At 56.7% G+C, this 24608-nt stretch overlaps 2 protein-coding genes across 2 annotated transcripts; both read left to right on the forward strand.

The window, feature by feature from the left end:
- The first annotated feature begins 1451 nt into the window (after positions 1 to 1451).
- LOC135613814 (uncharacterized) lies at positions 1452 to 3374 on the forward strand. Its single transcript, XM_065110841.1, has one exon. It carries the CDS (start codon positions 1452 to 1454, stop codon positions 3372 to 3374), a length of 1923 nt encoding a protein of 640 aa, XP_064966913.1.
- A 7515-nt stretch (positions 3375 to 10889) lies between these two features.
- Positions 10890 to 23295, forward strand: LOC135613815 (uncharacterized). Its single transcript, XM_065110842.1, has 6 exons — positions 10890 to 12041; positions 12382 to 12411; positions 17697 to 18787; positions 19686 to 20829; positions 21170 to 21199; positions 21445 to 23295. The coding sequence occupies exons 1-6, from the start codon at positions 11132 to 11134 to the stop codon at positions 22536 to 22538; spliced, it is 4299 nt and encodes a 1432-aa protein (XP_064966914.1). The 5' UTR covers positions 10890 to 11131; the 3' UTR covers positions 22539 to 23295.
- The last annotated feature ends 1313 nt before the right edge of the window (positions 23296 to 24608 follow it).

A 24608-nucleotide genomic window follows, 5' to 3' on the forward strand; every position in this document is an offset into this window, starting at 1 on the left:
ACTAGTCCATGGGAAATGGTTTGATAAAAGTTGTGATTGAAATCTAGAATCCATCGAAGACTTGACTCGATGCTAGCCTCTCTTAAGCCTTCTTATCAATTAAGCTCCTAACTTTTATTTGCATTTTGATTTATTCTCTTTTTCTTCATTCAATTTGTATGCTGAAATATTTTCTAGTGATTTTTTCTCTATAATATATATATATATATATATATATATATATATATATATATATATATATATATATATATATATTATTCATAAGAGAAAACGTGTTCATAGATGGATTCTAGTCTTCGATCACAACCCTTATCAAACCATTTCTCATGGACTAATCCACGGGAAACATATAATAAAAAAATATATATATATTTGATTATATATTATATTATTTAATGATAATAAATTATTCATGTAACCAACATCTAATTATTATGGTAAACATTATAGTCGATTCTGATTTATAGCTTATAAACGAAACATGACATAAGCTTGATCATTTTTGTTCTGATCTTAGGCAATACCAACCGAACATGAAACTAAAAAAATGAGTCAATTCGATTGTGATTTTACTGAATTTTCAATTCCAACATCAATTCCAACGAATCAACGGCACCGGAAGCGAGAAGGATACCATTTTTCTCCCCTGAAAATGATTTGATGTGATTTGTGATAGGGGTAAAAACAAACAAGACATGACGCACCGGATTTGACGTAACATTGCCCCATATCAGCTGCCCCCAAACGGCACACCGCACCAAGAGACGAGCATTAATACCGGCGTAACGCGCACCCTCACCGACCATACCCGCACGACCTCATCATGCTGACCCCGCACGACCGGACAGGGCAGGGGAAGGCGTCGACCAAGGCTTGCCATACCCTGCGGCAACTCGGCCTTACCGCGCGATGCCCACAACGACAACGGACGCGATCAGGTGTAAGGCCCTGCCCCGGCAAGATGGTGCGTCAGGTAACATCGAGCTCACCTATAAACACCCTCGGGCTCCAAGCAGGCAGGGTAAGCGGAAAAACTCACGATTCCATCTAAGATTCCCCTCTTCGCTTCTAACTTGATCATCGGAGGGGTCGGGCCAAATCACCGACCCGACCAGTGTGCAGGTACTCGGCTAAAGCCGACCCGACCCGGCGACGCGCAGCACTCCAGCCCGATACCCCGTGGTCGGTCACCCCGGGGATCCCGCGAGGAGCTTCACCTGATCCTGGCCGCTCAGACCCTCGAACTAGCCGTACCGACCCCGAGGTAACGGCAAAAAAAGTTACTTGCCGTAACAGATTGGCGCTAGAAGGAGGGCCTTCGAATGGCAAGCGATCATTGAATCCACTTTGGCGAGCCCCCAGCTGTTGGGCTCCCCACCCAGGGGGAACACCCCCCGCACAATGAAACTCGTGACGAGCGCCCTGCAGCGGCGTCAGAACGATACTGACAAATGTTCAATGACCCAGGCTTATCACCTCCCGGCGGCGCACCCGCTGGCCCATCACCGGTGTCTCCCGAGGCCTTTCACGACCTCGCTCATCAAGTCCGAGCCCTGAGGAGCATGGTGCAGACCATCATCCCGATTGTCTCGCAGCAGGAAACCCACGACCGCGCTCACATACCCCTCTCCGGGCTCCCTGGCTCGCCTCCGAACCCGATGACTCGGCCCGGGAGCCGGGAGGCAGAAGACACGGCGAGCCGCCCCGGGCGCGAGGCTCCGTCTGCCGACTCCACGAATGCCCTACGAGCCCAGCTACGCCTCGTCAGTCAAAGACTCGACGAGGTACAACAGGAAGTCCGTAAGTCGAAAGGAGAGCTCGGGACGGACGGGCAGCAAGGATCCCCGTTCACCCCTGAGATCCAAGACCAGGCGATCCCATCACATTTCCGCCTCCCCTCGCTGGACGCGTATGACGGCGCCGCCGACCCAGCAGACCATGTGGCCGCTTTTCGCGCCCAGATGGTGCTATACGGGACTTCCGACGCTTTAATGTGCAGGGCGTTCCCGACAACCCTGCGGGGTCCGGCCCGCGCATGGTATGGCGGCCTGAGGGTCGGGACCATCGCCTCCTTCGACCAACTTGCCAAAGACTTCGAGCTTAGCTTCCTAGCTTACGCTCGACCAAAACCATCCGTAGCATTGCTCCTCGGACTCAATCAAGGGGAGGACGAGCCTCTCTCCCTTTTTGTGAACCGCTTTATGACACAAATCCGCGGACTATCGGATGCTCACCCCTCTCTACTGATGCAAGCGTTCATGACAGGCCTGCAGCCCTCCCGGTTCTTCTGGTCTCTCGTGGAGCGACCCCCTGCTGCGATCCCCGAAATGATTCAACGTGCTGGCCAGTTTATCACTGCGGAGACATGGATGGCTGGAAAGCGGGAAGAGAACAAAAAAGTCAAAACGGAGCCGCCCCGACAACAGCAGCCCACCGCCTCCCGACGCAAGCTGGATAGGTCCGACCCAAGACCTCCTTCCCCCGCCTTGAATTCCTCACGGACGGAAATATTTCTCCACGAGAAAGGGAAAGGACTACTCAAGGAGCCCCACCCGATGAGGAGCCCACGAGAACTCGCACACCGCTCAAAATACTGCCGATTCCATCGGCATCATGGGCACGACACCGAGCAGTGTCGTGAGCTAAAAAGGCAGATCGAGGAGCTCATCCGCCGAGGGCATCTCGGCCGCTACCTTCTGCCAAACAGGGAGCCATCACCTCACCTCGAGGACCCCATCGAGAGACACATTGATGTAATCGCTGGCGGCCCCGCATCAGGAGGGGGCTCCATGTTAGGGAGGAAGGCGTACGCCCGAGCCGCTCCTGATGTGACCCCTGGGCACGGGCCCGAGCCCGAAATCACCTTCCCGACCGGGGCCTCCAGGCAGCCCGAGCACGACGACGCCCTCGTAATATCAGCAAAGGTGGCCAACGCGCAGGTGAAGAGGATCATGGTCGACACGGGAAGTTCAGCCGACATACTCTACTTTGACGCCTTCCAGAAGCTCGGCTTAGCCAAGGAAAGCATGCGCCCAATGGGTACAACGCTCACCGGGTTCACGGGAGATTCAATATCACCTTTGGGGGCTATCACTTTGCCTTTAACCCTGGGGATCCCGCCAAGGTCGAAAACGGTGATGACCACCTTTTTGGTGGTTGACCTTCCTACGGCCTACAATGCCATAATGGGACAGCCGACCCTCAATAAAGTCAGAGCCGTCGTCTCGACCTACTACCAAACCATTAAGTTCCCGACTCACGCAGGGGTCGGAGAAGTCATCGGAAGCCCCCGAGAGTCCAGGCGGTGCTATCTAACCGCCGTTTCGCTACACAAGAGGACCAGGGTCGAGCCACCGCTGGAGGACCCACGGTAGACAAAAAGGCCGGCCCCTCATCCCGAGCCGAAGGGGCCCACCATTAATGTGTCGTTACAAGAAGCCCGACCCGACCAAACGGTCAAGGTGGGTTCGGAGCTATCCGAACAGGAACGAGAGCAGCTCGTCGGCCTCCTACGGGAAAACGCCGACATCTTCGCCTGGTCCCCGTCTGATATGACAGGCGTCGACCCAAGGGTGGCGCAGCACCACCTCAACATCCCACCTGACGCTCGCCCGGTAAAACAAAGACCCAGACGGCAGGCCCCTGATCGGCAGTAGGCTATACGAGAGGAGGTGGCCCGTCTCTCAGCAGCAGGCTTCATAGAGGAAGCCAAGTATCCTCAATGGCTGTCCAATGTAGTCGTTGTGAAAAAACACAATGGGAGCTGGAGGATATGCGTTGACTACACCAGTCTCAACAATGCATGCCCGAAAGATTGCTACCCCCTCCCAAGAATCGACCAGCTGGTCGATGCAACAGCTGGACACGCACGCCTCTCTTTCATGGATGCCTATTCAGGATATAACCAGATCAGGATGGCGCCTGAAGACAGCGAACACACGACCTTCCTCACTGACCAAGGGGTGTACTACTATAAGGTCATGCCGTTCGGGTTGAAGAACGCCGGGGCCACGTACCAGAGGACGGTGAACAAAATGTTCGCCCATCAGATCGGAAGGAACATGGAAGTGTACGTGGACGACATGATCGTGAAAAGCCAAAAGACCGAAGCCCATGTTGCCGACCTGGCCGAGGCGTTCGACACGCTACGCAAGTTCGGCATACGGCTCAACCCCACAAAATGCGCCTTCGGTGTCACCTCTAGGAAATTCCTCGGGTTCATTATACATGAAAGGGGAATTGACGCCAACCCGGAGAAAGTCCAAGCGATCATCAACATGCAGTCACCCCGGACGATCAAAGACCTGCAGCGGCTGAACGGAAGGATTGTTGCCATGTCCCGTTTCCTTGCCCGGTTGGGGGATCGCTGCCTCCCTTTCTTCAGGGCGCTCAAAGACCCGAAAAACTTCCGGTGGACGACGGAGTGCGAAGAAGCCTTCAAACAGGTAAAGCAGCGCCTGGCAAACCTCCCCCGACTCGTCTCTGTTTCTCCCGGCGAAAAGTTGGGCCTCTATCTAGCAGCCTCCCCCCATGCAGTCAGTTCCGTCCTGATTAAAGAGAGCTCGGGCGAACAGCTTCCGATCTACTACGTCAGCCACATCCTAAGCGGACCCGAGGGGCGCTACCCGCCGATAGAGAAACTCGCGCTCGCTCTGGTGCTGTCGGCTCGGAAGTTGCTCCCCTACTTCCAGGCTCACCCAGTTGAAGTCATCACCGACCAACCCCTTCGGCAGGTTCTATCTAAGTTTGATGTTGCAAGTCGGCTCCTCAAGTGGGCAGTAGAGCTAGGCGAGCATGATATAAGGTACGTGCCCAGGACCGCCATTAAAGCCCAAGCGGTAGCCGACTTCATCGCGGAGCTAACCCAAGCGACAAGCGAGGATCTAGAGCAGCCTCCCGAAGCTTGGCTCCTACATGTGGACGGTTCGTCCAGCTCAAAGGGCGCCGGCGCGGAACTGGTTTTGCTCGCCCCCGACGGCCGCTCGTTCGAACGCTCCCTCCGCTTCGGGTTCAAGGCCACTAACAATTCAGCGGAATACGAAGCGCTCATAGCAGGACTCAGGCTGGCCCTCGAGATGCAGGTAGCCGTTGTACACGTCCTCACTGCCTCACAACTGGTGGTCGAGCAGCTCAGCGACGCGTATGAGGCTCGCGACCCAACCATGGCGAAATACCTAGCGCAGGTAAGGGACCTGACTGCTAAGTTCCCTTATTTTCACACTATCCAATGTCCCGAGGGAGGAGAACGGGCGGGCTGACGCATTAGCTAAGCTGGCGTCGAAACCGACCTGCGAAACATGCCCAAAGATCGAGGAACCTCCTGCCCGCGCCATCGAAGTAGCAGTTACGGCCCCCGGCGATGCCCCGATCACGTGGGTACAGGAGCTGCTGCGCTTCAAGCCGGACGGGACCCTTCCCCACGACGAAGTAGCGGCTCGACGACTACGCCGTACACACGCGTGGTACGCCGAAGAAGGTGGCCGGCTCTATAGGCGGTCCTTCAGCTATCCCCTCTTACGATGCCTAGAGCCGGATGAGGCCCGGACGGTCCTCGCCGAAGTCCACGAGGGGGTCTGCGGAGAGCACAGCGGAGGGCGAACCCTGGCGCACAAATTGCTTCGCCAGGGGTACTACTGGCCGAGCATGTGCCGGGACGCAAAAGCCTACGCGCAGCGTTGCGACGCATGTCAAGAACACGCCCGCACACCCCGACAGCCCGCGGTCCCTCTCAACCCCGTCACGTGCGCGTGGCCGTTCGCGCAGTGGGGGTTAGACCTCCTCGACCCTTTCCCGCCGGCTTCGGGGCAGTGGAAATATATCATCGTGGGAGTAGACTACTTCACAAAGTGGGTCGAGGCCGAGCCATTGGTGACAGTCACGGAGCACCAAATGGAGAAGTTCGTATGGAGAAACTTAGTGACTCGGTTCGGGCTGCCCAGGGCCATTATTACGGATAACGGACCGCAGTTCGCAGGTAGAAGGTTCAGGGAGTTCTGCGCAAGTCATGGCATCCAGCTAAGGTTCAGCTCGGTAGCACACCCTCAGACAAACGGACTAGCAGAGGTGACCAATCGATCCATCCTTGACGGACTCAAAAGAAGGGTGTCCGCGGCCTGGTCGGCCTAGACCGATGAACTCCCTAGCGTCCTATGGTCACTACGCACCACGCCCAAGACCACAACTGGGGAATCCCCGTATAGCCTGACGTTCGGAACCGAGGCTGTCCTTCCACCCGAGATGACCATCTCCACCCTCCGAACGAGGAACTTCGTCGAGGAAGTTTCGAACGAAGGACTTCGCGCCAGCCTCGACATGCTCGAAGAACGACGTGCGGACGCACACCTGAAGGCCCTCTCTTACCAGAGAGTCGTCGCAAGGGTCTACAACAGGAAGGTATGACCTCGACTGATAAAGTTAGACGACCTGGTCCTCCGAAGGACCGAGGTCAGCAACCCAACCCGAGCCAGGGGGAAACTAGCCCCCAAATGGGAAGGACCTTATCGGGTCGTAGAGGTGGTCCGGCCGAGTACTTACCGACTCACATCAATGGACGGTTCTCCCGTACCAAGAACCTGGAACGTCGGGAACCTCAAAAAGTTTTTCGTCTGAGGCGGGAACCTGAAGAGGAAGAGCTTTTTCGGCTAAAAGTTTTTTCTCCCAAAAACGGAAGCTTTCGCCTAGGAAAAGAGAAGGGAGCTGGCAAAATGGAAGGGAAAAAGCCTTTTCTTTTATAGCAAGCCAAAATACAGGACCCGACTTACAAAAACCGACCAATTGGCAAAATAAAATACAGGACCCGACTTACAAAAAACCGGCCAACTGGCAAAATAAAATATAGGACGCTTTTTTCATTGCCCAGACTCCTCCAGGCGATCATCGAAGGGGACCTCCTCGGGCATATCCACCCCCTGGTCCTCAGGGTGAGGAGCGAAGGGGTTCTCCTCTACCTCAAGACCAGGGTGGTGAGCGCGGAAGCGGGATGTGGCGATACGGTAACCATACTCAAAGGACACCCGCCCCGCCCGCGTGAGCCCGAGCTCGAACCCCTCCGACTTCTTGTAGGCCTCGAGGAGCTACTTGTCTTTCGCAGGTCGAAGTCGGGCCTCCTCCGCCAGCGCCTCCGAGGCCGACCTCGCTTCGGCCTTCGCCTCCTCCAGCTTCTTACTGAGGGCGCTCGCCTCCGCTTTCACCAGGCGGAGCTCTGTCCGTTCCACCTTTATTGTCTTTTGGAGCCCCTCATTCGCCTCCTTGGAGGCCTCGAGCTCCGATCGGAGACGTGCCGCCTCCGCTTCCAGATCCGCCGCCCGCTGCTCGGCGGTCGCCATGGCCTCCGGACCAGTTCCGGATTGAGCCTCCTCGACCTGGCGAACGAGCTCGGCGTTGCGGTTGGCGAGGCTCCCGATGACCCGGTCGGCGTCGCGCATCCTGTCCATCAGGGCCGTCGCATAATGGATCCCCTACGCAAGGAAGATCGGGTCAAGAAAGGTGGCGCCGGACAGACAAGCCCAGGAAACCAAAACGTACCCAGACCAAAGATTGGGCGGACTTATTGAGCAGCACATCCGAAGAGAGAGTGTACAGGTCCCGAGCCACGTCGGGATGAAGCGCGCCTCGGAGAAACGCTGCGGAAAGATCTCCCCCGGCCCACACCCTGTCTCCTCGGGACAGGCCTTCCCAACGAGCCACCAAGGGTTCGGCGGCCTCAGCAGGCGGAATCTCGCTCGCTAGCCGTGTCAGGAAAGGCTCCCCGTCTCCGGCTGGGAGTCGGCACAGGTCGCACACGGAGATGGGGCGCGAGCCTTTCCCAGATGGCCGTCGGCTAGATCCGGCCCCGCCGCGGCGGGGGCCCGCCTCAGGACCCCTTGACGGGGTTGTCCTCGCCTTCTTCGAAGGGCGCTCAACCTCGACCTCCAGTGGGGCGACCTCCGAACCGGGCTGCGGGTCGTCTGGCTGTGTCGGGTCGCCCGACGGAGTGGGGAGAGGAGGTTGCGGTGCCTGAACCTCAAGGAACGACCGAAGCTTCACCATTTCTGCAAAAGATGGAACGGGTCAGCACCAAGAATCAACTACGCCAAAACCCCAATCCAAGCGTCGTTAAACGTACCCAGAGGCACCGGGCTAAGGCCCGCCTCGACCAGCCACTGTTCGGTCATGGTCCGGATAGCCTGTGACTTAGGGAGGATATCTCTCAGCCTCCCCAGAGTTTGGCGCTCCACATCGCCCAAACAAGGGGTGGTGTTATCGATCGCCCGCGCGGACCATCGGACCCCATTGCCCCAGTCCTACTTATGACTGACATAGAAAAACCTCCCCTTCCATCCCTTGTTGTTGGAAGGGGCACCCCCGACGTGAAAGCCCATTCGGGCCGACAGAAAGTAGCCCCCCAAGCTCTTGCAAAGACGGTAACAAGAGAGAAAGAGATCGAGGGTAGGGGCGATGTCGGCATAATGACATTCCCCTAGGAATGCCACCAGGTAACGCCAAGAGTTTGGCGTCACCTGAGACGGTGAGATCCGCCAAAAGGACAGGCAAGATACGATGAGTGGATGGAGAGGAAAGCGCAAGCCCGCTTCCAGGGCGTCAAGGGATAGGGCGAAGCCCCTCGGGACGGGGTCGTACGCCCGTTGCCCCGGCTCGGGGGCACAGAGGATATAGTCCTCCGGGATATGATAACAACCCCGGAGTCCTTCCAGCAAAGACCCGCTCACGACGGAGTCCAGGTCGTGTGGCCACATCAAAGCTTCAAGGGCCCGTGCTACTTCTCCGTCAGAATACTCAACGGGGGACGAAGCAGGGTTCCCCTCTCCAGCCCCAAGGATAGGGGGAGGAGAAGGGGATGAAGAAGAAGAAGAAGAAGATAAAAGGGACGAAGGAGAAGAAGAGGACGACATCTCAACTGACCTTAGGAGGGGAAAAATAACTACGCAGGAGATCGGGAAGAGGGTCGGGGAGACAACGACAGAACTCGAAGGAGGAAACGCCGCAGCAGAAGATAGAGGCAAGCCTCGGCGTCCGCTATTTAAGGGTGATGTCCCGCCAGAATCAAGGTCCCTTCGCCTCCCAAGAGCGAACAACAGCTCACCCACGCACGCACCCAGCCGTCGCGTCGCATCGGAAGACACCCAAAAGGCCCTCCGCCTTAATGAAGGTAGGACGTGGCGACCCCGTCGAAGCGGCGGCAACCGGACGCCTCGACCTCAACGACGAGCCAACTCGCCCTTTCTAAGGGAGGAATTAAATGCGGTAACTTTTCGACCCCCACCGCCGCCAAAAATCAAAAACACGACCCTCGGCTGCACGCCTCCCGAGACCACACCTGCGCGGTAACCCGCCTGCGTCGTGCTCCTCGGCCCTCGGCTGCACGCCCCCCGAGACCACACCTGCGCGGTAACCCGCCTACATCGTGCTCCTCGGCCCTCGGTTGCACGCCTCCCGAGACCACACCTGCGCGGTAACCCGCCTGCGTCGTGCTCCTCGGCCCTCGGTTGCACGCCTCCCGAGACCACACCTGCGCGGTAACCCGCCTGCGTCGTGCTCCTCGGCCCTCGGCTACACGCCTCCCGAGACCACGCCAGCACGGTAACCCGATCGCATCATGATACTCGACCCTTGTTGGCCCTATGATCATCAAGTTCGACCCCGTCCGACCGACCCGTCGACGACTCACTCCTTGGACTCGCGTGGCCAAGTCACCAGGAGATAGGAGCCATGCCTCGGGCCCCCCTACATGCGAAAACCGACGCATAGCTCCTTCCGGGGGGGGGGGAGTATGATAGGGGTAAAAACAAATAAGACATGACGTACCGGATTTGACGTAACACCGCCCCATATCAGCCGCCCCCAAACGGCACACCGCACAAAGAGACGAGCATTAATACCGGCGTAACGCGCACCCTCACCGACCATACCCGCACGACCTCATCATGCTGACCCCGCATGACCGGACAGGGCAGGGGAAGGCGTCGACCAAGGCTTGCCATACCCTGCGGCAACTCGGCCTTACCGTGCGATGCCCACAACGGCAACGGACGCGATCAGGTGTACGGCCCTGCCCCGGCAGGATGGCGCGTCAGGTAACATCGAGCTCACCTATAAACACCCTCGGGCTCCAAGCAGGCAGGGTAAGCGGAAAAACTCACGATTCCATCTAAGATTCCCCTCTTCGCTTCTAACTTGATCATCGGAGGGGTCGGGCCGAATCACCGACCCGACCAGTGTGCAGGTACTCGGCTAAAGCCAACCCAACCCAGCGACGCGCAGCACTCCAGCCCGATACCCCGTGGTCGGTCACCCTGGGGATCCCGCGAGGAGCTTCACTTGATCCTGGCCGCTTGGACCCTCGAACCAGCCGTACCGACCCCGAGGTAACGGCTAAAATAGTTACTTGCCGTAACAATTTGGACATTGTTGACAACTAGCCAGACTTTCCCCCCAAAGACTTTCCTCCAACAATCCGTCCAAGACTTGACTCAGATGCTAGCCTCTCTTAAGCTTAAGCTTTCTTATGGATTAAGCTCCTAACTTTGTTTTCATTTTGATTTATTCTTTTTTTCATTGAATTTGTATGATGAAATATTTTCTAGTGACTGTTTCTCTATAGAAAAAAAAAAAGTTTTTTACTCATAAGAGAAAACGTGTTCATAGATGGGTCCACAACACCTATGCGTTCACATTCACATAAATTCTCTATTAAAATTTGTAAAGATAAATTCGTAATTTTCAAATTTCTATTTATACATATATTTATATATAAATATGTGTGTGTGTCGGGGAGAGGCTGTCACATGACTTCTTATTTGACTGATCAAATGGAAGCAAGTCACGTGCTCCTTTGACCACGACCTCCGGTTGCATACTTTCCACACGGTGGCTAGAAATTGTTTGTTGCTGGGTATCTTCCTCGCCTTACACTATTCTTCCTCCGAGGCAGCTTCTCCGAGCCGCCATCCTCTGCTTCACCGTTCGGTGTACAATTAGACGTGGGTACCAAACCAGCGGTGACATCAACCTAAGAATATGGCCCGACTGCCCCTCAAAATATCTGCCTCATCCCCTCCCGTCTCCGTCTTAGTCCTCCCCCTCCATCTATAGTTTCATCGTCTTCCATCATCGATCAGCGACGCATCGAGAGATGCATCATCCGTGGCCTCCCCCATCCTTCCGTCTTCTGCTTCCCTTCCTCCTTTCCCTCTTCCTCTCTTCCTTACCACCTTCCTTCTCCGACGACGACTACCTCCCGCCATACGAGGCATGCGCCCCGAGGCCATTACCCTGCGGAGGCCGCAACATCAGCTTCTCCTACCCATTCCGCCAAGCAGAAAGTCATCGTGAGTGTGGCTATCCGGATGCTGAACTCAGCTGCAACACCACCGACGACACCTTGACGATTCACATCGGCAAAAAGCAGTACCGAGTGAAGGATAACAACATCGACTACGCCAACAACCTAGTCACCGTCGTTGATCGAGATTTTGTTGACAATCCCTGCCCCCGGCCATCTGAGAATACCACTCTGGGTTTAGCGCCCTTCCAGTACACCGGTGACGACCTCAACGCCACCTTCTTCATCGATTGCCCCAGCCTTCCCCCACCGTTTTTTAGCATCGGTTGCCCCAAAGGTGGCGCTGCCGGACCGTCGTCATACTATTGGCCGGGAAATAGTACCTTGCCTGACGAGGTGTACACGTGTAGAACATCGTTTGTGCAAGTTCCCATGAATCCGACGGCTATCGAACAGTGGATACACGGAGAAACGAATTTTGCCGGAGCACTGCAGGAGGGATTCACCTTGAGCTGGCCAGCGGAGATCGGGGAGTGGTGCAGCGCTTGCAACGGGTCCGGCGGGACGTGTGGGTATGAATCCTCTATGCCGACCTGTTTCTGCTCCGATGGCTCCGCTACAGATGGTTCGTGCGACAAAAAGGAGAACCGGGAGTGGTGCAGCGATTGCAACGGGTCCGGCGGGGTGTGTGGGTACAACTTCCCAAAGCCGACCTGTATCTGCTCCGATGGCTCCCATACAGATGGTTCGTGCGACAAAGGTAAGCTTCTTCCCCATCTTGCTCAATAACATCCCTTGATCTCTTACTTTTGGTTCAGTACTCCTCGCTGTTGCAATGCCTCAGCTTCAAAACACGACATGTTCCAGAGCAATTCTGCATCTGGATTTAATTGAGCGCTAGCAGGAAGAGAAAGGGGGAAGCATCACACGATTGAACCCCCTCTCTCTTCGCACACACATAAAAGATCTATTGCAGCTCTGTATTTTTTGATTTGATATAGAACATGTTAATGTGTCTGTATGAATGCCGTCTGATAACATTAAATTGTTCTTTTTAAGCTCTGCACTAACTCTATTCTCGGTCGTCGTCGTTGTCGCAGGATCTCACATCAAGAAGCTTATTATAATCGGTGAGACACTTACCACCCAATCTCCTCACTCGTCTTAGATGCTCCTTCGTGCAGTCAGTCAGCTTTCACGAATTATATCATCTGACATGGCTCCTGTTACGGTAAGTAACTTTTTTAGCCGTGGCATCGGGGCCGTCGCGGCTTGGTTCGGGTCCGGATGACGGGGATCTTTCTGGGGGCGCTCCTCGGGGTCTCCCAGCAGCCGAGCTCGGGGGTTCGGGTCGGGAGGTCGGGTCATCCCGGTCGGGAAGAAGCTCCGCCACAGCGTCAGGAAGAGGCGACACCGTCTCGCACCTGCACACAGGTCGGGCCGGGGTGCTCGACCCGACCCCTCCGACGATCAAGTTAGAGAAAGATGCGGAGGGGGTTTAGGAGGAGGAGAAACCTCCGTCTGTTGAGTGTGTGATCCCCCCCTTTGCCAAGGGCTCGGGGGTATTTATAGAGGAGGTTTGATGTTACCTGGTGTAGCTGTCTGCAGGGCAGGACTGTACCTTTGGTTGCGTGGGAGGCCGAGCTGCTGCAGGGTATGGCGAGCCTCGGGCAGTGAGTTGGTCAGGGGGATGACGTGTCACATTGCCATTTTTTGCCATATCATATGCCCCCCCGAAAGGAGCTATGCGTCGGTTCTTGCATGCAGGGGGTCCGATGCATGGCTTTTTACTTCAGGTGGGCTGGTCATGCATATCCGAGGCGTATGACGTAGGCGGGCTAGCCGCGCGGACGTGTCTCGTGCAACATGGGGCCGAAGTGCGCAACTCAGTCAGGAAGCCGAGCAGGGTTAGACTCGGGGCCGATGGAGCCGATGAGGGCTGAGGAGCACCACGCAGGCGGGGTGACCGCGCAGGCGTGATCTCGGGAGGCATAGAGCCGAGGGCCGAGGAGCACAACGCAGGCGGGGCAACCGCGCAGGTGTGGTCTCGGGATGGCGTAGAGCCGAGGGCCGAGGAGCACAACGGAGGCGGGGTGACCGCGCAGGTGTGGTCTCGGGTGGCGTAAAGCCGAGGGCCGAGGAGCACAACGCAGGCGGGGCTACCGCGCAGGTGTGGTCTCGGGATGGCGTAGAGCCGAGGGCCGAGGAGCACAACGCAGGCGGGGTGACCGCGCAGGTGTGGTCTTGGGTGGCGTAAAGCCGAGGGCCGAGGAGCACAACGCAGGCGGGGCAACCGCGCAGGTGTGGTCTCGGGTGGCGTAAAGCCGAAGAGCCGAGGAGCACGACGCAGGCGGGCAGGCCGCGCAGGCGTGGTCTCGGGTGGCGTAAAGCCGAAGAACCGAGGAGCACGGCGCAGGCGGGCAGGCCGCGCAGGCGTGGTCTCGGGTGGCGTAAAGCCGAAGAGCCGAGGAGCACGACGCAGGCGGGCAGGCCGCGCAGGTGTGGTCTCGGGTGGCGTAAAGCCGAAGAGCCGAGGAGCACGACGCAGGCGGGCAGGCCGCGCAGGTGTGGTCTCGGGTGGCGTGAAGCCAAAGGGGGTGTCCTCGAGTATTAAGCGACCGAGGAGGCCTCGGGCATTATGCGACCGAGGTGGCGGCCTCGGGCATTACGCGACTGAGGTGGTGGACTCGGCAAGCATGGAGCCGAGGCACTCGGCGCAGGCAGGCTGCGGCCGAGGGACGTAACCCAGGTGGGCAAGGCGATGGATATGGCCGAGGAGTTCGGCGCGGGCAGGCTGGCCGTGCAGACGTGTCTCGGGGTTTATGGAGCCGAGGGGCACGACGCGGGCGTACTGGCGGCACTGATCTGTCTCGGGAACATGGAGCCAAGGAGCACGACGCTGGCGGCTGGCGGCGCAGGTGTGGTCTCGGGCATTACGCGACCGAGGAGCACGACGCAGGCGGGCAGACCGCGCAGGCGTGGTCGCAAGGGCCATGCGACCGAGTAGCACGACGCAGGCGGGCAGGACGCGAGGACGTGGACTCGGGCACCATGCGGCCGAGGTACACGACAGAGGCGGGCAGGCCGCGCTGAGGTGGGATTTCGACAGAGAGTTGCCGAGGTGCTCGGTGCAGGCAGGCTGCGACCGAGGTACACCGCTCAGGCGGGCAGGCCGCGCTGAGGTGGGATTTTGGCAGAGAGTTGCCGAGGTGCTCGGTGCAGGCAGGCTGCGACCGAGGTACACCGCTCAGGCGGGCAGGCCGCGATGAGGTGGGATTTCGGCAGAGAGTTGCCGAGGTGCTCGGTGCAGGCAGGCTGCGACCGAGGTACATCGCTCAGGCGAGCAGGCCGCGCTGAGGTGGGATTTCGACAGAGAGTTGCCGAGGTGCTCGGTGCAGGCAGGCTGCGACCGAGGTGGTGGGCTCGATAAGCATGGAGCCGAGGCGTTTGGCGCAGGCAAGCCGTGGCCGAGGGGCGTGGACCAGGTGGATAGGGCCGTGGAGTTCGGCGCGGGCAGGCTGGCCGTGAAGACGTGTCTCGGGGTTTATGGAGCCGAGGGGCACGACGCGGGCGTACTGGCGGCACTGGTCTGTCTCGGGAACATGGAGCCAAGGAGCATGACGCAGGCGGCTGGCGGCGCAGGTGTGGTCTCGGGCATTACGCGACCGAGGAGCACGACGCAGGCGGGCAGACCGCGCAGGCGTGGTCGCAAGGGCCATGCGACCGAGTAGCACGACGCAGGCAGGCAGGACACGAGGACGTGGGCTCGGGCACCATGCAGCCGAGGTACACGATAGAGGTGGACAGGCCGCGCCGTGGTAGATCTCGGCAGTGATTGGCCAAGGTGCTCGGCGTAGGCGGATAGACCGCACATGGGGCCGAGGCGGCGTGTTGGCTGCACACGGTGCCGAGGCAGCGTGCGGGCTGCGGATGAGCCCGAGGGGCCGAGGCGGCGTGTTGGCTGCACACGGTGCCGAGGCAGCGTGCGGGCTGCGGATGAGCCCGAGGGGCCGAGGCGGCGTGTTGGCTGCACACGGTGCCGAGGCAGCGGGCTGCTTGCTGCGCATGGGGCCGAGTGGCCGAGGCAGCGATGCTGCTCGCCGGCTGCGCATGAGCCAAGTCTCTCAAGCGACGCCATATCTCTCCTTATGCATGCTGTGGCCGAGGAGCCACTTGTGCATGCATAGAGAAAGTCTCGGACAAGCCGCGGCCGAGGAGGTCTCGGGTAGGCTGTGGCCGAGGTGTTCGGCGCAGGAAGGCTGGTCGCGCGCGTGGGACCGAGGGGCCCAGGCGCGTGGGTTGGCCGCGCGTGTGGGGCCGAGTGGCCGAGACGCTCGGCGCGGTCGAGCTGGCCGCGCGCGTAGGACGCGGGCGGTTCGGCCGCGCGCGTGGGACGCGGGCGATTTGGCCGCGCATGTGGGACGCGGGCGGGGTGGCCGCGCGCGTGGGATCGAGGCGCGCGGGCTGGTCGCGCGCGTGAGGCCGACGCGGACGGGTTGGCCGCGCGTGTGGGGCCGAGCCGCGCGCGTGGCCGGGGAGCTCGGGACGCGCGGGCTGGTCGCGCGCGTGGGGCCGACGCGGGCGGGCTAGCCGCGCGCGTGGGACCGAGGGGCCCGAGGCGCGCGGGTTGGCCGCGCGCGTGGGGCCGAGTGGCTGAGACGCGCGGGTTGGCCGCGCGCGTGGGGCCGAGTGGCCGAGACACGCGGGCTGGTCGCGCGCGTGGCCGAGGAGGTCTCGGGTAGGCTGGTCGCGCGTGTGGCCGAGGAGCTCGGGACGCACGGGCTGGTCGCGCGCGTGGCCGAGGAGCTCGGGACGCACGGGCTGGTCGCGCGCGTGGCCGAGGAGCTCGGGACGCACGGGCTGGTCGCGCGCGTGGCCGAGGAGCTCGGGACGCACAGGCTGGTTGCGCGCGTGGCCGAGGAGGTCTCGGGTAGGCTGGTCGCGCGTGTGGCCGAGGAGCTCGGGACGCACGGGCTGGTCGCGCGCGTGGCCGAGGAGCTCGGGACGCACGGGCTGGTCGCGCGCGTGGCCGAGGAGCTCGGGACGCACGGGCTGGTCGCGCGCGTGGCCGAGGAGCTCGGGACGCACAGGCTGGTTGCGCGCGTGGCCGAGGAGGTCTCGGGTAGGCTGGTCGCGCGTGTGGCCGAGGAGCTCGGGACGCACGGGCTGGTCGCGCGCGTGGCCGAGGAGCTCGGGACGCACGGGCTGGTCGCGCGCGTGGCCGAGGAGCTCGGGACGCACGGGCTGGTTGGGCCAAGTCTCTCAGGCGAACCATATCTCTCCTTATGCATGCTGTGGCCGTGGTGTTCGGCGCAGGAAGGCTGGTCGCGCGCGTGGGACCGAGGGGCCCAGGCGCGTGGGTTGGCCGCGCGTGTGGGGCCGAGTGGCCGAGACGCTCGGCGCGGTCGAGCTGGCCGCGCGCGTAGGACGCGGGCGGTTCGGCCGCGCGCGTGGGACGTGGGCGATTTGGCCGCGCATGTGGGACGCGGGCGGGGTGGCCGCGCGCGTGGGATCGAGGCGCGCGGGCTGGTCGCGCGCGTGAGGCCGACGCGGACGGGTTGGCCGCGCGTGTGGGGCCGAGTCGCGCGCGTGGCCGGGGCGTGAGGCGCGCGGGTTGGCCGCGCGCGTGGTACCGAGGGGGGTTTGGCCAGGAAGCCGAGACCGACCCCAGAAGTCGTGGTGCAGGTCGGCTGCAGTGGAGCAACCAAGGAGAAAGCTAACGTACCGTCATTTCGGGACCCTCCTTGTAGCGCCATTATGTTACGGTAAGTAACTTTTTTAGCCGTGGCATCGGGGGCCGTCGCGGCTTGGTTCGGGTCCGGATGACGGGGATCTTTCTGGGGGCGCTCCTCGGGGTCTCCCAGCAGCCGAGCTCGGGGGTTCGGGTCGGGAGGTCGGGTCATCCCGGTCGGGAAGAAGCTCCGCCACAGCGTCAGGAAGAGGCGACACAGTCTCGCACCTGCACACAGGTCGGGCCGGGGTGCTCGACCCGACCCTTCCGACGATCAAGTTAGAGAAAGATGCGGAGGGGGTTTAGGAGGAGGAGAAACCTCCGTCTGTTGAGTGTGTGATCCCCCCCTTTGCGAAGGGCTCGGGGGTATTTATAGAGGAGGTTTGATGTTACCTGGTGTAGCTGTCTGCAGGGCAGGACTGTACCTTTGGTTGCGTGGGAGGCCGAGCTGCTGCAGGGTATGGCGAGCCTCGGGCAGTGAGTTGGTCAGGGGGATGACGTGTCACATTGCCATTTTTTGCCATATCAGCTCCCATGGTTTCGGGACTTCTTAAACATAGTCAAAAGAGACGTTGTCCTGAGAGCAAATTCTGTCTTCATTAAATTCTTCGTTCATTTGAAATCATAATCTTTTTTGTCGTAATGACAATTTCTCTTGCAACCTTGCACTTCTTTACGTTTCAGGTTCAGTGGCGGGAGCCGTGGGCTTCGTTTTGGTCTGCATCGCATTATTTCGATGTACGCGAAAGCGTCACACAGCCCCTATCATCTATTGGAACAAACCGACAAATGTCGCAAAGATCGAAGACTTTCTGAATGATTATGGATCCATGGCCCCTAAAAGATACATGTACTCGGAATTGAAGAAGATGACCAAATCTTTCAAAGAAAAACTTGGGGAAGGTGGATATGGAAGTGTGTTCAAGGGCACCCTCCAAGATGGGCGTTCGGTGGCTGTGAAGATCCTCAGCAAATCCACAGAAAATGGAGCAGAGTTTATAAACGAAGTTGCCAGCATCGGTAGGACTTCCCATGTCAACGTCGTGAGTCTACTCGGCTTCTGCCACGACGGTCACAAACGAGCTCTGGTCTATGAATTCATGCCCAATGGGTCACTGGACAAGTACATCTACTCTGACGAGCCGAAGGCATCGCTTCCATGGGACAGACTGTACCAGATCGCCGTCGGCATCGCCCGAGGGCTGGAGTATCTGCATCGCGGCTGCAACACTCGCATAGTCCACTTCGACATAAAGCCCCACAACATCCTCCTGGACCAGGACTTCTGTCCCAAGATATCCGACTTTGGATTAGCCAAACTGTGCCCTCCCAAAGAAAGCATCCTCTCCATGGCAGACGCAAGAGGAACCGTAGGGTACATTGCACCGGAAGTCTTCTCGAGGACCTTCGGGATGGCGTCGACTAAATCCGACGTCTACAGTTACGGGATGATGGTCCTGGAAATGGTCGGAGGAAGAAGGAATGTGAAAGCATGGGCAGACAGGACCAGCGAGATATACTTTCCGCATTGGGTCTACGAACATCTGGATCGAGATGGAGGTCTTGAAGCCTACGATGTGACGGCTGAGACGGAGGAAATTGCGAGGAAGATGATAATGGTCGGTTTGTGGTGCATACAAACAATGCCACCGAGTCGGCCTTCCATGAGCAGAGTCGTGGAAATGTTGGAAGGAAGAGTCGGCGACATGGAGATGCCACCCAAACCATATCTTTCGTCCCCTCAGCGACCGGTCGTCGTCACCTCTTCTTCCTCTTGACGGTAAGCAAACTAAAAGAAGAACTCGGAGTTATTTTTCCCCTCTTTTTGCCCTTTTTCTTGCGATCTTCTTGTCAATCACAAGAAAACTAATTCAAGTGTTCTGCTTAAACATATCGGAATTCTTATAAAAAGAACTGCTAACCCGTAGCTTCTTTCCATGAGCGTACGATACTGACACTTCGAGAGCGAACTCGTGAGGCGATGGCTGTAGACTAACTTGTAGGAGCGTGCCCGGGTTATGACAACCATGAGGTACACATTAATGGAGGTTTGACTGGACTCCTCGTGATAGCCGTGGCGACGGTCATTTTCCTTCGTCGTCTCCGGAAACAGCACCACTTCAGAGGCCAGCAGCATACGTGCTGATATGGCAAAAAATGGCAATGTGACACGTCATCCCCCTGACCAACGCACTGCCCGAGGCTCGCCATACCCTGCTGCAGCTCGGCCTCACACGCAACCGAAGGCACAGTCCTGCCCTGCAGACAGCTACATCAGGTAACATCAAACCCCCTCTATAAATACCCCCGAGCCCTTAGAAAAAGGGGAGAACACGCACCCAACAGAGGGAGGTTTCTCCTCCTCCTAAACCCCCTCCACATCTTTCTCTAACTTGATCGTCGGAGGGGTCGGGCCGAGCTCCTGGCCCGACCTGTGTGCAGGTGCGAGACGGTGTCGCCTCTTCCTGGCGCTGTGGCGAAGCTTCTTCCCGACCGGGACGACCCGACCTCCCGACTTCTTCCCGACCGGGACGACCCGACCTCCCGACCCGAACCACCGAGCTCGGCTGCTGAGAGACCCCGAGGAGCGCCCCCAAGGAGATCACCGCCTTCCGGACCCGAACCAAGCCGCGACGGCCCTGAGGCCCCGGCTAAAAGAGTTACTTACACTAACACGTGCTATCATGCATGCCTCTGCCCCTTGTCCACCGCTTCACCAAACCAGCAGCATACGTGGTACCCACGTCCACCGCTTTACCGCTTCACCAAACCAGCGGTGACATCAACCTGAGAATACGGCCCGACTGCCCCTCGAAATATCTGCCTCGTCCTCTCCCTTCTCCGTCTTATTCCTCCCCCCCCACCTATAGTTTCGTCGTCTTCTATCATCGATCAGCGACGCATCGAGAGATGCATCATCCTTGGCCTCCCCCATCCCTCCGTCTTCTGCTTCCCTTCCTCCTTTCCCTCTTCCTCTCTTCCTTACCACCTTCCTTCCCCGATGACGGCTACCTCCAGCCATACGAGGCATGCTCCACGAGGCAATTCCCCTGCGGAGGCCGCAACATCAACTTCTCCTACCCATTCCGCCAAGCAGAAAGTCCTCGTGAGTGTGGCTATACGGATGCTGAACTCAGCTGCAACACCACCGACGACACCTTGACGATTCACATCGGCAAAAAGCAGTACCGAGTGAAGGATAACAACATCGACTACGCCAACAACCTCGTCACCGTCGTTGATCGAGATTTTGTTGGCAATTCCTACCCCCGGCCATCTGAGAATACCACTCTTTCAGCGCCCTTCCAGTACACCGCTGACGACGTCAACCTCACCTTCTTCATCGATTGCCCCATCATTACCCCACCGTTCGTTAACACCGAGTGCCTCGAAAGTAGCACTGCCGGAAGGTGGTCATACCATTGGCCGGGAAATAGTAAATTGCCTGATGACGACATGAACGCGTGTGGAAGATGGTTCGTGCAAGTTCCCATGATTGAGACGGCTTTCAAACAGTTGATGGACGGATACACGGATTATGCCGCAGCACTGCAGGAGGGATTCACCTTGAGCTGGAAGGAGATCGGGGAGTGGTGCAGCGCTTGCAACAGGTCCGGCGGGATGTGTGGGTACGACTCCTCAAAGCCGACCTGTTTCTGCTCCGATGGCTCCGCTACAGATAGTTCGTGCGACAAAAAGGAGAACCGGGAATGGTGCAGCGATTGCAACGGGTCCGGCGGGGTGTGTGGGTACAACTTCCCAAAGCCGACCTGTATCTGCTCCGATGGCTCCCATACAGATGGTTCGTGCGACAAAGGTAAGCTTCTTCCCCATCTTGCTCAATAACATCCCTTGATCTCTTACTTTTGGTTCAGTACTCCTCGCTGTTGCAATGCCTCAGCTTCAAAACACGACATGTTCCAGAGCAATTCTGTATCTGGATTTAATTGGGCGCTAGCAGGAAGAGAAAGGGGGAAGCATCACACGATTGAACCCCCTCTCTCTTCGCACACACATAAAAGATCTATTGCAGCTCTGTATTTTTTGATTTGATATAGAACATGTTAATGTGTCTGTATGAATGCCGTCTGATAACATTAAATTGTTCTTTTTAAGCTCTGCACTAACTCTATTCTCGGTCGTCGTCGTTGTCGCAGGATCTCACATCAAGAAGCTTATTATAATCGGTGAGACACTTACCACCCAATCTCCTCACTCGTCTTAGATGCTCCTTCGTGCAGTCAGTCAGCTTTCACGAATTATATCATCTGACATGGCTCCCATGGTTTCGGGACTTCTTAAACATAGTCAAAAGAGACGTTGTCCTGAGAGCAAATTCTGTCTTCATTAAATTCTTCGTTCATTTGAAATCATAATCTTTTTTGTCGTAATGACAATTTCTCTTGCAACCTTGCACTTCTTTACGTTTCAGGTTCAGTGGCGGGAGCCGTGGGCTTCGTTTTGGTCTGCATCGCATTATTTCTATGTACGCGAAAGCGCCACACAGCCCCTATCATCTATTGGAACAAACCGACAAATGTCGCAAAGATCGAAGACTTTCTGAATGATTATGGATCCATGGCCCCTAAAAGATACATGTACTCGGAATTGAAGAAGATGACCAAATCTTTCAAAGAAAAACTTGGGGAAGGTGGATATGGAAGTGTGTTCAAGGGCACCCTCCAAGATGGGCGTTCGGTGGCTGTGAAGATCCTCAGCAAATCCACAGAAAATGGAGCAGAGTTTATAAACGAAGTTGCCAGCATCGGTAGGACTTCCCATGTCAACGTCGTGAGTCTACTCGGCTTCTGCCACGACGGTCACAAACGAGCTCTGGTCTATGAATTCATGCCCAATGGGTCACTGGACAAGTACATCTACTCTGACGAGCCGAAGGCATCGCTTCCATGGGACAGACTGTACCAGATCGCCGTCGGCATCGCCCGAGGGCTGGAGTATCTGCATCGCGGCTGCAACACTCGCATAGTCCACTTCGACATAAAGCCCCACAACATCCTCCTGGACCAGGACTTCTGTCCCAAGATATCCGACTTTGGATTAGCCAAACTGTGCCCTCCCAAAGAAAGCATCCTCTCCATGGCAGACGCAAGAGGAACCGTAGGGTACATTGCACCGGAAGTCTTCTCGAGGACCTTCGGGATGGCGTCGACTAAATCCGACGTCTACAGTTACGGGATGATGGTCCTGGAAATGGTCGGAGGAAGAAGGAATGTGAAAGCATGGGCAGACAGGACCAGCGAGATATACTTTCCGCATTGGGTCTACGAACATCTGGATCGAGATGGAGGTCTTGAAGCCTACGATGTGACGGCTGAGACGGAAGAAATTGCGAGGAGGATGATAATGGTCGGTTTGTGGTGCATACAAACAATGCCACCGAGTCGGCCTTCCATGAGCAGAGTCGTGGAAATGTTGGAAGGAAGAGTCGGCGACATGGAGATGCCACCCAAACCATATCTTTCGTCCCCTCAGCGACCGGTCGTCGTCACCTCTTCTTCCTCTTGAAGGTAAGCAAACTAAAAGAAGAACTCGGAGTTATTTTTCCCCTCTTTTTGCCCTTTTTCTTGCGATCTTCTTGTGAATCACATGAAAACTAATTCAAGTGTTCTGCTTAAACATATTGGAATTCTTACGCAAAGAACTGGTAACCCGTAGCTTCTTTTCATGAGCGTACGATACTGACTTCGATAGCGAACTCTGAGGCGATGGCTGTAGACTAACGCGCAGGAGCGTGCCCGGGTTATGGCAACCATGAGGTACACATTAATGGAGGTTTGACTGGACTCCCCGTGATAGCCGTGGCGATGGTCCTTTTCCTTCGTCGTCTCCGGACACAGCACCAATTCCCACGAGCAGAGAGGCCAGCAGCATGCATGCCCCTGCCCCTCGGCCTGTGTGAGAGAACTGTACATCCATGTACCACTGATTCCACCCTTGGATCTCCATCCTAGACGTTTTAATAGCTAGGAGAAGCCCGAAACAGAAAGCTCCCATTACCTCAAAGAATCCTAATCCCAGGGAGAAGGTCCATGTACTTCGTAGCAGCAATAATGAAGGCAACTGGACGCAACAGTGAGAGGGGGACGAAGAGGACACGATGAGATAAATTAAGCAAAGCTTGCTTAGAGAAAGACCGACACTACGATGGCACGCGTTGAACTCGCACATGTGTTGTATAAGATGGGTGTAAACAATTAATCTTGTACAGTTTTGGTGAACCTTTACGTCGTGATTAATAATAAAATTATTTAATTGACAATAATTTTTTTATTGATATTTTTTTTACTTATAAAAAATAATATTTTTACGTCATGGTTGAGGTGCCAGCATGGCTCAGTCCGAACGTGCAAGGTTGCCCATGTGGATGCTCGAGTGATAGAAGCGAACATCGGATCGGGTTGAGTTCGAATCTCACCTCCTGAGTGCGGTATTCTCTCTTGGCGAGTGGCCTACTTCTTCATCGTTAAACTCCGCCACACAAAGTTGAGGTCGGGAGAGGGGTTTTCCGACTTGACCCATTTGAATATTAAATTAGAGTTGAGTGGAGAAATGGAGAATTAATTGTTCGAAGTCCCCCTGCATTGGTCAGGCTTTTATATATGCGAAAGAGTGATCGATCATACACGGTCCTTTAATGCCTGTCAACTCATCGGGAGGATGACTTGTACCTTGTGAATGAGCACTGACTGACCCATACGGGTGCGGCGTCGTTCCGAGCTTCACGAAATGGCTCTATGGTGTTTGGAGCTGACTTGTACGATGTCGAGTAGGATGGATTGTATCCTGCGAATTGAGCGTTGATCAACCTGTATAGGTCCTCACTATGTGACATCGTCGACTTGTATGACATCGACCAAGGTGGCTTTGTATCATGCGGATGAGCGTCGATCGACCCGTACGAGTCCCCATCATGTGGCATCGTTTCAAGCTTTCCGGAATGGGTCTGTGGTGTACAATGTCAACTTGTACGGTGTTGAATAACGTAGAGGTCGTGTGGTCGATTCGTTCGGGTCCAAGGTATCGCATCGTGTCAGTCTGAAGGTTCCTTGTCGGTCCTGTCATGATTCCCGTCTCGTGTCACGTGGATGGTGTTGAAATGTGTATATCATTCTTTATCCATCTGATCGCATCGAAAAAAAAAAACATAAATAACATCAAGCTATTCCTTTTCGACATATCTCATGAATTAGACCGTTCCCTTCATCTCGTTATTAACAACACAGTCACATCGTATCGAGTTATAAACCATCAATTTCAAGAAAAAGTTCGAATTTGTTTACAGAATTATGTGCTTTATACGTTCATGTACTTGAGATTGCTCACGTTGTTCCGAATCACACACGGGGCAGAAGAGGAGACTCGTTGAAAGTGAAGGGGTCGAGCAAGATCGATTCGACCAACTTATAAATCATTATATCTCCTTCCGCGTCAAAAGGTTGACGCCCAAAATATTAGGTTGGCTTCCACCGTTGTCCGTTTCCACGAGGAAAGGAAAGGAAAGGAAGCTGAAATATAAATATCCTATTTGTTGATTGAGATGTCTGCATATCTTTACGAGAAACATGCAACCGGTGA

The sequence above is a fragment of the Musa acuminata genome, chromosome BXJ2-6 (assembly GCF_036884655.1).
Source record: "Musa acuminata AAA Group cultivar baxijiao chromosome BXJ2-6, Cavendish_Baxijiao_AAA, whole genome shotgun sequence".
Classification (NCBI taxonomy): Eukaryota; Viridiplantae; Streptophyta; class Magnoliopsida; order Zingiberales; family Musaceae; genus Musa; species Musa acuminata.

What these genes read in the sequence shown, in the direction of transcription:
- LOC135613814 (XM_065110841.1), top strand. Translation starts at nt 1,452, where the DNA reads ATGTTCAATGACCCAGGCTTATCACCTCCCGGCGGCGCACCCGCTGGC.
- LOC135613815 (XM_065110842.1), top strand. Translation starts at nt 11,132, where the DNA reads ATGCATCATCCGTGGCCTCCCCCATCCTTCCGTCTTCTGCTTCCCTTC. An exon ending in TCGTCACCTCTTCTTCCTCT is followed by an intron (nt 18,788 to 19,685) that starts TGACGGTAAGCA and finishes TACTTACACTAA; the next exon opens with CACGTGCTATCATGCATGCC. An exon ending in AGATGGTTCGTGCGACAAAG is followed by an intron (nt 20,830 to 21,169) that starts GTAAGCTTCTTC and finishes TCGTTGTCGCAG; the next exon opens with GATCTCACATCAAGAAGCTT.